This window comes from Artibeus jamaicensis, unplaced genomic scaffold (genome assembly GCF_021234435.1).
Source record: "Artibeus jamaicensis isolate MK-2021 breed Jamaican fruit bat unplaced genomic scaffold, CSHL_Jam_final contig_471, whole genome shotgun sequence".
Lineage (NCBI taxonomy): Eukaryota > Metazoa > Chordata > Mammalia > Chiroptera > Phyllostomidae > Artibeus > Artibeus jamaicensis.
This window is the reverse complement of record NW_026521850.1, coordinates 959,801-970,313: the sequence shown is the minus strand read 5'-3', so window position 1 is coordinate 970,313 and position 10,513 is coordinate 959,801. Positions and strand designations below refer to the sequence as shown.

Genomic DNA, 10,513 nt, shown 5'->3' with positions numbered 1-10,513 from the left:
CCCGACAGCCGAGACTAGGGTGGAAGGAGTCTTTATTCCTCTTATGTACAGAAACGCAGAGCAGGCTCAGCCCAGCTTGGTGGCCAGCTCCTTGGCCTTGGCCTTCTCCAGCTTCGCAATTCGAGCCACCGACTTGGGGCCCAGCACGTTGCCTCCCCAGTGGCGGCGGATCTGTGAAGACAGGAGACCCGGTTAGCCTGGCCAGGCACCCCCCCCACCCACAGCACGCTAGGGCGCTGTCTTGCTCGGTGGTCCTGTGCTGACCGCAGGACGAGAGGCCCACAGGGAACTGGCCAGTCCTCCGGCCGAACGTGTGATGTGCCCGAGCAGTGCTGTGTGGGAAGCTGCCCCTACCTCGTCGTATCTGTCGTTGTAGTTGGTCCGGATGGCCTCCACCAGCTTGGCCAGAGCTCCTTTGTCCTCCCTAAGCAGACGGGAACGTGTGGGTCTCTGCCCCCCTGGTCCCTGCCCCCACCCCCCCAAGCAGGATGGCCACCTCTTAGGCTCCAAATACCAGCCTTTAGCCTCAGACATGACATGACCACATGGTTTGTTCAGCTGAAGAAATTCATGAGCATCACTGGCAAAGGCTCAGATATGCGTGTTCCCTTAATGCAGCATCTCGAGAGATGAGGGAACGGAGGGGGGAGGGACGGTCCCCTCGGACTCTGGGGTGCTGGGCCCGCAGTGCGCACTTACGAGTTAACCTGTGTGAAGGCGACGGTGGTGCAGGTCTTCCTGTGCACCAGACGCCCCAGCCGGGCCTTCCCCTTGATGATGCAGTAGGGCACCCCCATCTTCCTGCACAGGGCGGGCAGGAAGACCACCAGCTGGAAGACAGCGTTGGCTGGCTGAGACAGCGTCCTGACCAGCAGCAGACTCACAGGTGGGCGGGGTGGCAGTAGCTCAGGGTTAAAAAGCTCATGTACTTGTACTTCAAGGGTTAATTCAGTAAGAAAATCACATCATCGCAAGAGCCACAAGACGGCTCGCCTCCCATCCTTCGGGGACAGCCGTCACCCCACTTTGGCCCTGGAAAGTACTGGTGGCCGGGCCCACGTACCTCGATGGGGTCCACGTCATGCGCCATCACAACCAGCTGGGCCTTCTTGTTCTCCACCAGGGTGGTGACGGTGTTCACGCCTGTGGCATGAGACCGGGTCGGTGTGAAGAGCAGGGGCCAGCAGCAACCTGACCCTTCACGGGGATTCCAGACGGGGGCCGTTCGCCCTCCCGACCCCCTCACCTGCTCGGAGGACAGGGGGCCTCTTGGTGGGGACATCCCCTTTGCCGGCAGCTTTCTTCTCAGCCCGGGCCAGCAACCTCTGCTTCTTCTCCTGCTTCGTCTCTGGCCGATACTTGTGTGCCAGCTTGAGCAGCTGTGTAGCTGGAAACCACCATCGGTTCAGGCGCACCACTCCGCCCGAACCCCGGCCCTTTACCGAGACTTGGGCGAGATCGCTGTCCTGGAGACAGGACAGCTGCGTTTGGAGAACTCTCTAGACGGCCCTGCCCAGCATGGCTCAGTGGGGCCAGTACTGTCCCACAAAGCGGGAGGTCTCTGGTTTGATTCCTGGTCAGGGTTCCCACAAGCCGCAACCCATCAACATTTCTCTCCACCCCCCCCACCCCAAAACAAGTCTTAAAAAAAGACATCTCAAGCCCTGGCTGGTGTAGCTCAGTGGATTAAGCGCGGGCCTGCAAACCACACAATTGAGGTTCGATTCCCAGTCAGGACACATGCCTGGGTTGCAGGCCGGTTCCCTGCAGGCCAGTTCCCAGCGGGGGACGCACGAAAGGCAACCATACATTGACCATACATTGATGTTTCTCTCTCTCTCCTTCCCCCCTTCCCCTCTAAAGATAAATAAATAAAATCTTTAAAAAAAAAGACATCTCAGGACACGTGGGTAACCTTCCCAGGTAGGCCTCCACCAGGTTCTGGGGACTGGATGAAGAAACCTGACCTTCAGTGACCAATCTATTTCAAAACACCAGCTCCTCCGCAAGCAAAGGCCAAAAGCCTAGCCCTGTCCACTGGAGGTGGTAGCCGTGTGTGGCCAGAAGCCCCTCCTGCCGGCCACTGAGCCCACCTGTCTGGCGGTCCAAAGCCTGGGTGAACTGGTTGATGGCTGGAGGCACTTTCAGGCGCTTGTAAAGGATAGCCCGCTGCCGCTGCAGCCGGATGTAGCGCGGCCATTTGACAAAGCGGGTGAGGTCCCTTTTGGGCTGGATGTCCTGTCCTGCAAAAGGAAGGGCAGCACTGAGCGAGGCTCTGACCCCGGGGTCCAGGTCACACTCCGGCTGCCCGAAGGGTGATACCCCGGAGGCGTAGGTCTAGGCATCCGCGCACATGTCGCAGAAAACAAACATCAAAGACCCAGGGGACCCGCGTTGCCCGTGTCCCTGCTCTGCAAGGAGCGCCGGGCGAGGCCGCAGAGAACCTAGAAGCCCAAAGCCGGCGGCCCGGTCCCAAACCCGCCCACAAGGCCTCGAAGCACCGCTGGGCCGCTCTGGCGCCCGCACGCACCGATGCCAAAATTCTTGGGCCTCTTCTCGAACAGGGGGTTCACCACCTTCTTGGCCTCCTGCTTCTTCACGACCGCAGGAGCGGGCGCCACCTTCTTCCCCTTAGCCTTCTTTCCCTTCGGCTGCGCAGAAAGACAGGCCGGGTAAACCACCTGCCCTCCAGTAGCCCTGGACCGGATCCCCGCAGGCGGGGGCGGCGGGTCCGACCGGAAACACCCCGCGCGCGCGCCCGGCCCCGCTCGTGCATCAGCGATCTTGGTGGTTTGGGACGTCCGCACCGACGCTCGGATAGCAAATATTCTCTCACATCATCTGCACAAGCCGGACGGCCCGGGCTGCTGCACGCCCACACGGGAAAATGGCCCCCCTTAGGGGCCCGACCGGAGAAGCAGAAGCAGCAGCAGCACATCCCGCCCCCCTCCCCGAAGGCCCGGGGACCGGCTCCAGGCCGCATCAACTCCAAGCCCCGCAGTGCGGTACTGAGATCGCCAGTTCCTTCTCCCTCGGCCCAATGCCTCTGGGCCAAGCCCCGCGGGGCTCCCCTCCGGCCAGGTGGTGGAGGGTCTCCCGCACGGCCCAGTCCCAAGGAGGATGGAGGCGGATAGAATCCAGACCCAGCGCCAGCACACCCACTGGCGAGGAGACTCACCATCTTGGACGACGGGAGGAGAGAGAAAGAAAAGGGAATTGTGGGAAATATGTATGCTAGCTCGGAAATCGCGAGAACCGGAGACGCGCGGGATTTAGGATTTAAAGTGACAGGACTACCTTCTTCCCCCCTGGGGTTGGGTGCGGGGAGCGGGAGTGGTCTGTGAGATCGGAAGGGGCGTGGAGACGGCGTCGGGACGCTCCAGGTTAGGAGAGGCGCCAGTGAGCTGGGATTTCCCGAGGGGAGCTCGTTCATCCCTCCGTCAATCCCGGCCAGGTCCCCGCCCGGCTCGGGGTCTGCGGACAAGGTGCAGATATGGGTATGGCAGGGCGGAGTCGCTGTGGAATGTTTCCCAGAACGGCTCCACGGCCGCAAGTGCCGGTCTTTCGGCGGGGCCCCGAGCCCCGGGCGGAACGCTGGGACCCCGGGCGGGAGGGTGGTCCAGGCCAGAGCCCGGAGCGAGCAGCTGGGCGCCAGGTGCAGGGTTAGAGAGACCTGTCCGAGGAGAGGTGGGGCAGGGATGGAGGTGGGGAAGCGGCTGGCGGGGTCCCCGCAGGCCTCTCGCGAATGCGCGTGGGCCTGACGCGGACAGGATGTCTCCGGCTTTCCCCGGGAGACGGCGTGAGGTCCGGTGGCGCCCCTGCGGGCCAGAGATCGGACAAGTTCGGCGGAGGGGGGGATCCCGAGATGTGCACGTTCTCGGGGGCTCGGAGAGTGGGCAGCGGCAGCTGGCCCCACTCTCATCAGACTCTACGTCCCAGGTGCTGACTACGGCCCGGGGCCTCCGCTACCTGCCCTGACCGGCGCCCGCCATGGCCCAGCAGAGGGCCCTTCCGCAGAGCAAGGAGACGCTGCTGCAGTCCTACAACAAGCGGCTCAAGGACGACATCAAGTCCATCATGGACAACTTCACTGAGATAGTCAAGACCGCCAAGGTGCACGGGCGGCCTCTGTCCTCCGACTCGGACCGTGCGCGAGGGAGGGGTCTGCTGTGGCCGGGGGTGTAACCGAGGGCCCAGTGCCCGCCGGGGGGGGGGGGGGGGGGGGGGGGGGGCCTTGTCCCTGTGGGGAGAACAGCTGGGGAGCAGTGTAGGGTGGACAAGAGCAAACAGGTGAACTGATAAACCAGCCAATGACAGGTCACCACACGGCCTCTGTAGGGAATTCTGGCTACGTTGCCAGGTTCTGGCCCAACCTGGTAGCTCAGTTGTTAGTGTCCTCCCAGTACGCCAGGGATACAGGTTCAATCCCCAGTGAGGGCACAGACAAGAATCTACCAGTGAATGTGCAAATAAGTGGGACAACAAATCAACGTTTCTCTCCCTCTCTCTTCCCTTCTGAAATCAATAAGCAAAATGGCCAGGTTAGACATCCAGCACCACTTACTAGCAACAGGTTTGGGCAGGGACTCGATTTCCCAAGGCTCTGGTTTGCACTGGTTTCCTGAGTCACACGACCCTGGGGGGATGACTGGCTGGGTCTATGTGGCCACCTCCGGGCCTGGCCAGGACCCAGATGTGGCAGCTGCTGCGTGTGGGCGAGTGGTCAGTGCCAGGCTCCTTGAGCTAGACCCTCGTGTGACCGTGGCAGACTTGGAAGCCCTGCTGGAAGACTAATGAGGATGGGGCCAGCTAGCGTGAGCTCGGAGTTCACAACCTGTTAGGCTGAGGTGGGGGGAGGTTATTGAGTTGTAATATTCACAAGACTCCTAGAAACAAGTCCCCCCCTCTGTCCTCTCCGTTTTCAGAGGAGGAGACTAGGGCTCAGACTTAGTGACCTGCAGAGCTAGGGCTGGGGCACAGGAGGCCCTGCTCCCCAGCACTCGGGGGCCCTGACGCTGCCGCACACTGACCTGGCCCAGGAGAGGCCCTGTCTGGGTGGGTGGGTATGAGCGGTTAAGAGTCTGCACCTTAGGATGGGCCAGGCAGGCCCCTTGGCTCCTGCATTCACTGCCTGAGACACACCCAGCTTCCCAGCCTGCCCCAGCCTGGGGTCTGCCCACCCAGGCTTCCAGGAGGACTTTGTAAGATAATGAAGGTCAGGGGCTTGGCACCTGGGAAGTGCTCAGTGAATGGTCACTTAAAAAAAATTGTCCTGTTGTTGCTCATTACTGAGTGCCCACACTGCTGGTGACGCTGGTCTGCACTGAACAGGGTTCATTGCCACCAAAAGACTTGATCTTGCAGGGGGCCTCCCTGCACCCGGCGCAGCAGTCAGTGCCTGCTGGCACCAGTCTGTCCAGACGAAGGTGCCTGTTCACCCCTTTGGAATGACGAGAAGCGAGGGGAGCGTTGCCCCAGGTCTGGGTCACAGTGCCCCCTGTGGACAGGCAGGATGGGGGGGGTGGGTACCCATGGGCTGGTGCCTGCCGATCTCAGACACCCTCCTTTGTCCTCCAGATTGAGGATGAGACACAGGTGTCCAGGGCCACTCAGGGCGAGCAGGACAATTACGAGATGCACGTACGAGCCGCCAACATCGTAAGTCACCAGGGGAAGAGCCCAGCCTGGGCGCCAGTGCCTTGGGGTCCCCACTGTGTCTCCTGGATGGGGCGCAAACCACTTCTTAGGAGACACCCAGCCCCTGAAGTGGAGGGGTGTCCGTGCCAGCATGGGAGGGACGGTAGCAGGCACCGCTTCAAGACAGGCTGCCCCTTCTCCCTGGTGCACAAGTTTCCCGAGACTTGTTATGAGCATAAAGGCAAATTTCCGAGTGAAGCTGGATCTGCGTTTTGGTCCCTTCTGACGTCAGAGGACAGGTGCACCCAATATTTCCATAAGCGTTTGCCCAGGCATGAAAGCAAGTAAGAAAAGGTTCGGAAGGAGCGCCCCCAGCTGGCCGCCCAGAGGAAGGGCAGGGCAGGCAGTTTGGGGAGCCAGTTCCATTTGTGGGCCTGGGGGATGGTGTCACTCGGGGGGTTGGAGCTCAGTGCCTCCGGCCGGCCGGGGGCCAGGACCCTGCCCCACTGAGACTCAGCTCCCGCCCCCTCACTTTTCACTCTGGAGTTCAGGGCCGCTGCCCCAGTTTGCCCATGAGGAGACCAGGCCGCTGCTGCTTGGCCAGAGTCAGAACGTGGGGGCGGGGCTCCGTCACACCCTTGCTCGCTCCCCTGCCCGCAGGTCCGAGCCGGCGAGTCCCTGATGAAGCTCGTGTCCGACCTTAAGCAGTTCCTCATCCTGAACGACTTCCCCTCCGTGAACCAGGCCATCGACCAGCGCAACGAGCAGCTGCGCATCCTGCAGGAGGAGTGTGACCGGAAGCTCGTCACCCTGCGGGACGAGGTCGCCATCGACCTGTACGAGCTGGAGGAGGAGTACTACTCGTCCAGGTACAAATAGGGCCGCGCCCAGACTGCAGCCTGACGGGCCAGTGTTCAGGCCCCTGCCCGCCTGGTCGCGGCCACAGAGCCCAAGCCGGTGTCCTGGCAGGCGCTCGGACCCTTGACACCGCCTGCCGGCCCTGGGCTTGGGCAGAAAACCACAGGACTTCAAGGGCTGGGAAGGCTAGAGCCGGCCTTCCCGCCCAGGGTGCCGGCCGCCTGCCTAAGAGCTGTCTGGTCCTTTAGCTTTTTACTCGGTACTTCCTCAGACCTCCCGGCCAAGGCTGGGCTCGCTCCTGTCAGCCCCCCGACTGTCCGGGAAGCACAGTGAGGCGAGTCCCTGCGGCCTCACCGAACCCCCGTGTGGGGCTGGGCCTGGGGAGGAGCAGGGAAAACCCAAGCAGGGGATGGCCCCGAAGCCAGGCCTGGGGTACTGGGGCCACGGGGTTCTCATTCAGCTGGGCCTTGTTCTCGGGCCAGAGGCCCCCCCCACACCTGGCCACACTGGGCCCCAGGACACCTTGGGGGGTGCGGCCTGTCACCCCAGCCCTCAGGGGCCACTGAGATCCCTGAACCTGAGGCTTTTGAGTGAGAGGGGCCACTCAAGTGAGAAGTCTCAGTCCGGGCGCAACTTACATAGGGTAACCTGAGGCCGGAGACTGGGAGCCTTACCCCTCTGTCCCCAGTAGCTTGGGAAGTTCCAGACTCAGCCCACAGACACGGAGCCCCTGCACCTGCCCCAGGCTGCCCTCCCTCCTGCAGCATCTTTAACACCTTCTGGCGCCTCATGGGAGCCACGCTGGGGCGGGGGCTCTGACACCCCTCGCTGGTGTGGTCTGGGGCTGGGGTCCAGCGCCTCCCCTCATGGTCACTGCCCATCTTGGCCTCTCTGGGAAGGGACACTATATCACTGGCCAGCTGCAGTGGTTCTAGACTTCTCCAGAGCATTCTGGGGCCGCTGCTGGTCCCTGACACCCACCAGCTCGGCAGACGTGTAGTAAGCACCTCCTACCACACCCAGCCTTCGGAGAAGGGTCCTGAGGGGGTCCCTCGGATGGTTTCACATGCCGCTGGGGACCAGAAACCCTGCTGGGGGCATCGCTCACAGCCCCACTGGTTCTGCAGCAACCCTTCACCCCCAGCCCTGTTGATCTCCATGACCCCAGGGGCCGGGCCTCTGGCCTGAGCAGGTACAGGACCACCCGCCTCTCCAGGTCGAGGGCAAAGGGGAGGGGACCTGCCCAAGGTCACTCACCAGGGCCCGTGTGCCAGGCTTCCTTCACCCTGCCCGTCAGTCTCTGGTGCACCCACAGTGGTCTGGGCTGGCCTGGTGGCCCCCACATCCCTGGGCCTCAGGAGGCCAAGTCCCCCCTCGCCTGCGATGCTCGTCCAAGGCCAGGGCCGCCAGCACCGGCCCCTCCACCCTCTGCAGCCCCACCGCCCCACTCGCCAGCCGCCCCGCTTGCTCGCCCGCCCGCCCGCTTTCCCCTCGTGATTTGCTCTTTGTCCGCCTCCCACTCTCTGCTGTCCTCCTGCCACCGCTCCGTGACCGGGATGGTTTCTGAGACTGAGCACCGAGGGCGGGAGACAGAGGCAGGGCAGGCTGCGGGAGGCCGCCAGGGAGACAAGTGCGGGCCGGCTGTGCCCCCACAGCCTTGTGAGCCCTCCCCCAGGGCCCCCAGCAGCATGTTGGTGAGGGGGGCAGCTGATCCAGGGGCCCCTTTGTGACAGCACAGCTGGTGCCGTGGCACAGGACAGAACACCGGGGTCTCTGTTCCTGTCACCTGATTTGGGCTCAGGCCGAGAAATAAGAAAATAAGACAGGCCTCTGCTGTCACAGCTCACGGAAAGTGCAGGAACCAAGAGAGACCACAGCGAGCCTTGGGTGCCGGCTGCCACTGCAGTGGGGGTGGGGGCTAGGACAGCCATAGGACAGACACCTGCCAGATCCGTGGAGGGACCTGCTGGGGTCACAGACCTGCATCGGCCTTGTGCCGGGTGCTGAAGGGCCCCATGCAGGGGGAGGCCTGCTGGCAGAGCGCCCACACAGAGGGGAGGCAGGCCTGGGGCACTGTTTTCTTAACTCGGCTTCTGTCTCGCTCCCCCTCCCTCGCTCCCACCCCCGCCTGCTCCTGTCCCCTTGGTCTCTGGTGGTGGAAAAGCTCGAGTCTGTGCGAAGCTAATGATCTGCCTCTGTGCGAAGCTTACTGGAGGCTGGACCACGACACCGACCCTGCGGACGGCCTCTCGGCCCCTCTGCTGGCGTCCCCGGAGCCCAGTGCTGGGCCCCTGCAGGCCGCAGCCACGGCCCACTCCCACGCTGGTGGCCCTGGCCCCTCAGAGCACGCCTGAGCCCCGCCCCCTGCCGCAGCCTTGCTTCTCAGCCTGGGCTCCCGCTTGTGCAGCTGCTCCGGCCTCCTTGGTGGCCTTGTTGGCAGGGCGGCCCACTCTTACTCAGGCCACCTCCATTCACTGCTTTCCTGCCCAGCTGGGCAAAGGAAGCATCCAGAGCAGTCTGCCCACGAGGACCTTCCCAGCTGGGCAGAGAGGTCGCCCCACGTCCGGAGGCCTGACCCGAGCCTGCCGCTCCCGGTGGGGAGGGGGCTCTGGGTGAGCGCACATGCAGCAGTTATTTTGTTGTACGAGAATGTTGAATGAAAACAGCACTGCCCTTATGCCTTGGCCGGTTCTTCATTGTTCGCACCGGATCGTGCCATCATTTCAGGACTCCACTGAGCCCCTGGGGCTGTTGGAATGAGCTCCTGGACTCTGCCTGGACTTGGGCACCAGGTCAGCCTTTGGGGCTCCGGGCGGGCAGGGGCTGGGTCATGCTGGGGTCACAGCTGCACAGCACTGCTGCCTAGAACTGCCTGTGGCCCAGATCCTCCGTGTTTGGTGAATCTGCTCTCTTGCACCCCGAGAGGCCTAGGCACCTGTGCCTCTGGTCCCTGCTGGTCCTCACTGCGCCCGAGTCTGTTGTCCTCAGCAGTCCAGGGAGGAGTGCCCCGGGCTCGGGAAGGGTCGGTTGAAACAGTCGTGGAGCTGGGAGGCAAAGTGGTAGGAATTGGCACTTAGCCCAGATGGCACCCTGAGTCCAGCGCCACTGCCCCAGGGTCACCTGAGTAGTGGGGAGGGCCACTGCAGAGCAGCCGGGGCTTCGACCCTGCCCCCTGCCCCCTGTGCTCTCAGGAGGGAGCCTGTTGTCCTGGTGTTTGGAAGAGGTGACAGGCCACAGCCAGCCTCAGGGATGGGGAGGGCTACAAAGCTGACCCATCTGAGGTCCCAGAGACCCTCACAGCCAAGCAGAGGCAGCAGCCCTGGCTCTCGCCCAGGTCGCTGGGTGGGCCAGGCAAGCTGCTTCCCCTTGAAGCAAGTTTCCCATGGAGAGGGTGCGTGGTACCCTCCTGCGGCCCTTGAACTGTGGAAATAACTTGTGCTTAAGCACTAAGGGAGAGAGAGTTCACCACCAACCGAAGTGCAATGGGGGAAGGCGAGGAGGAGTGGGCCAGGCCAGGTGACTGGGGTCGGGTTCCCGTCCACTTCTATACTGAGCAAGGCTGGTCTCCCATTTCGCCCTCCTGGGCTGGTGCCGTGGTGCCCAGGGGGGAACAGAGTTGTTCCTCTGAAAACAGAGTGACTGTGGGTCCCTTGTCCTCTGCAGCCCGTGCCCCCGCCAGGCAGGCAAGTTGGGTGAGGAGGTGCACCACTGGCTTCCAGTCCCCCGGCCCTGGCCAAGGGCACACGTCAAGGTCCCGCAGCCTCCATGTGGCTAAACTGGTCCATCTCAGCCCTCACCATGTTGTTATGCCAGCTTTTCATTCTGAGAGTGTTCACCCCAGAAATGTGTGAAGGCACCGAGGGCCCCCACGCACAGCAGCTACTGCCCGGTTTGCACCCTCGCCCGCTCGGCCTCACAGGAAAGCCATTCGAACATCAGCGGCAGGACACTCAGCCTCGGATACCCGGCAGCCTCTAAAAAAATCACACTCCCCATGGCCAAGGCCCACATCTCACCC

General features: G+C 62.9%; 2 protein-coding genes and 2 non-coding genes across 8 annotated transcripts; 1 reads left to right on the top strand and 3 right to left on the bottom strand.

Annotated features, from left to right (window-relative positions):
- Positions 1-15: 15 nt before the first annotated feature.
- RPL7A (ribosomal protein L7a) lies at positions 16-3,448 on the bottom strand. Its single transcript, XM_037127703.2, has 8 exons — positions 3,179-3,448; positions 2,531-2,651; positions 2,094-2,243; positions 1,247-1,387; positions 1,064-1,143; positions 700-830; positions 355-424; positions 16-171 (listed from the first exon to the last, which is right to left on the bottom strand). Exons 1-8 carry the CDS (start codon positions 3,431-3,433, stop codon positions 67-69), a joined length of 1,053 nt encoding a protein of 350 aa, XP_036983598.2. The 5' UTR covers positions 3,434-3,448; the 3' UTR covers positions 16-66.
- Positions 902-974, bottom strand: LOC119036161 (small nucleolar RNA SNORD36). Its single transcript, XR_005079931.1, has one exon. It is a non-coding gene; the product is annotated as a small nucleolar RNA SNORD36 (small nucleolar RNA).
- Positions 2,772-2,846, bottom strand: LOC119036163 (small nucleolar RNA SNORD24). The gene has a single exon (XR_005079933.1). It is a non-coding gene; the product is annotated as a small nucleolar RNA SNORD24 (small nucleolar RNA).
- On the top strand, positions 3,294-9,172 carry MED22 (mediator complex subunit 22). Of its 5 annotated transcripts, none has more exons than XM_037127713.2 (5): positions 3,294-3,383; positions 3,940-4,113; positions 5,578-5,658; positions 6,298-6,506; positions 8,660-9,172. In XM_037127713.2, exons 2-5 carry the CDS (start codon positions 3,991-3,993, stop codon positions 8,847-8,849), a joined length of 603 nt encoding a protein of 200 aa, XP_036983608.1. In that variant the 5' UTR covers positions 3,294-3,383; positions 3,940-3,990; the 3' UTR covers positions 8,850-9,172. The 5 variants fall into 5 exon arrangements, with proteins under 5 accessions (XP_036983608.1, XP_036983606.1, XP_036983607.1 ...); XM_037127711.2 differs by lacking the exon at positions 3,294-3,383 and adding an exon at positions 3,397-3,485; XM_037127712.2 differs by lacking the exon at positions 3,294-3,383 and adding an exon at positions 3,414-3,497.
- Positions 9,173-10,513: the final 1,341 nt, after the last annotated feature.

Bases quoted from the DNA above. Each gene is read 5' to 3' on its own strand.
- RPL7A (XM_037127703.2), bottom strand. From the start codon at position 3,433: ATGAACGAGCTCCCCTCGGGAAATCCCAGCTCACTGGCGCCTCTCCTA. The intron at 1,144-1,246 runs GTGAGGGGGTCG...CTCATGCCACAG, and splicing joins GCCCCCTGTCCTCCGAGCAG to GCGTGAACACCGTCACCACC. The intron at 172-354 runs GTAGGGGCAGCT...CTGTCTTCACAG, and splicing joins ACAACGACAGATACGACGAG to ATCCGCCGCCACTGGGGAGG.
- MED22 (XM_037127713.2), top strand. From the start codon at position 3,991: ATGGCCCAGCAGAGGGCCCTTCCGCAGAGCAAGGAGACGCTGCTGCAG. The intron at 4,114-5,577 runs GTGCACGGGCGG...TTTGTCCTCCAG, and splicing joins AGATAGTCAAGACCGCCAAG to ATTGAGGATGAGACACAGGT. The intron at 5,659-6,297 runs GTAAGTCACCAG...CCCTGCCCGCAG, and splicing joins ACGTACGAGCCGCCAACATC to GTCCGAGCCGGCGAGTCCCT.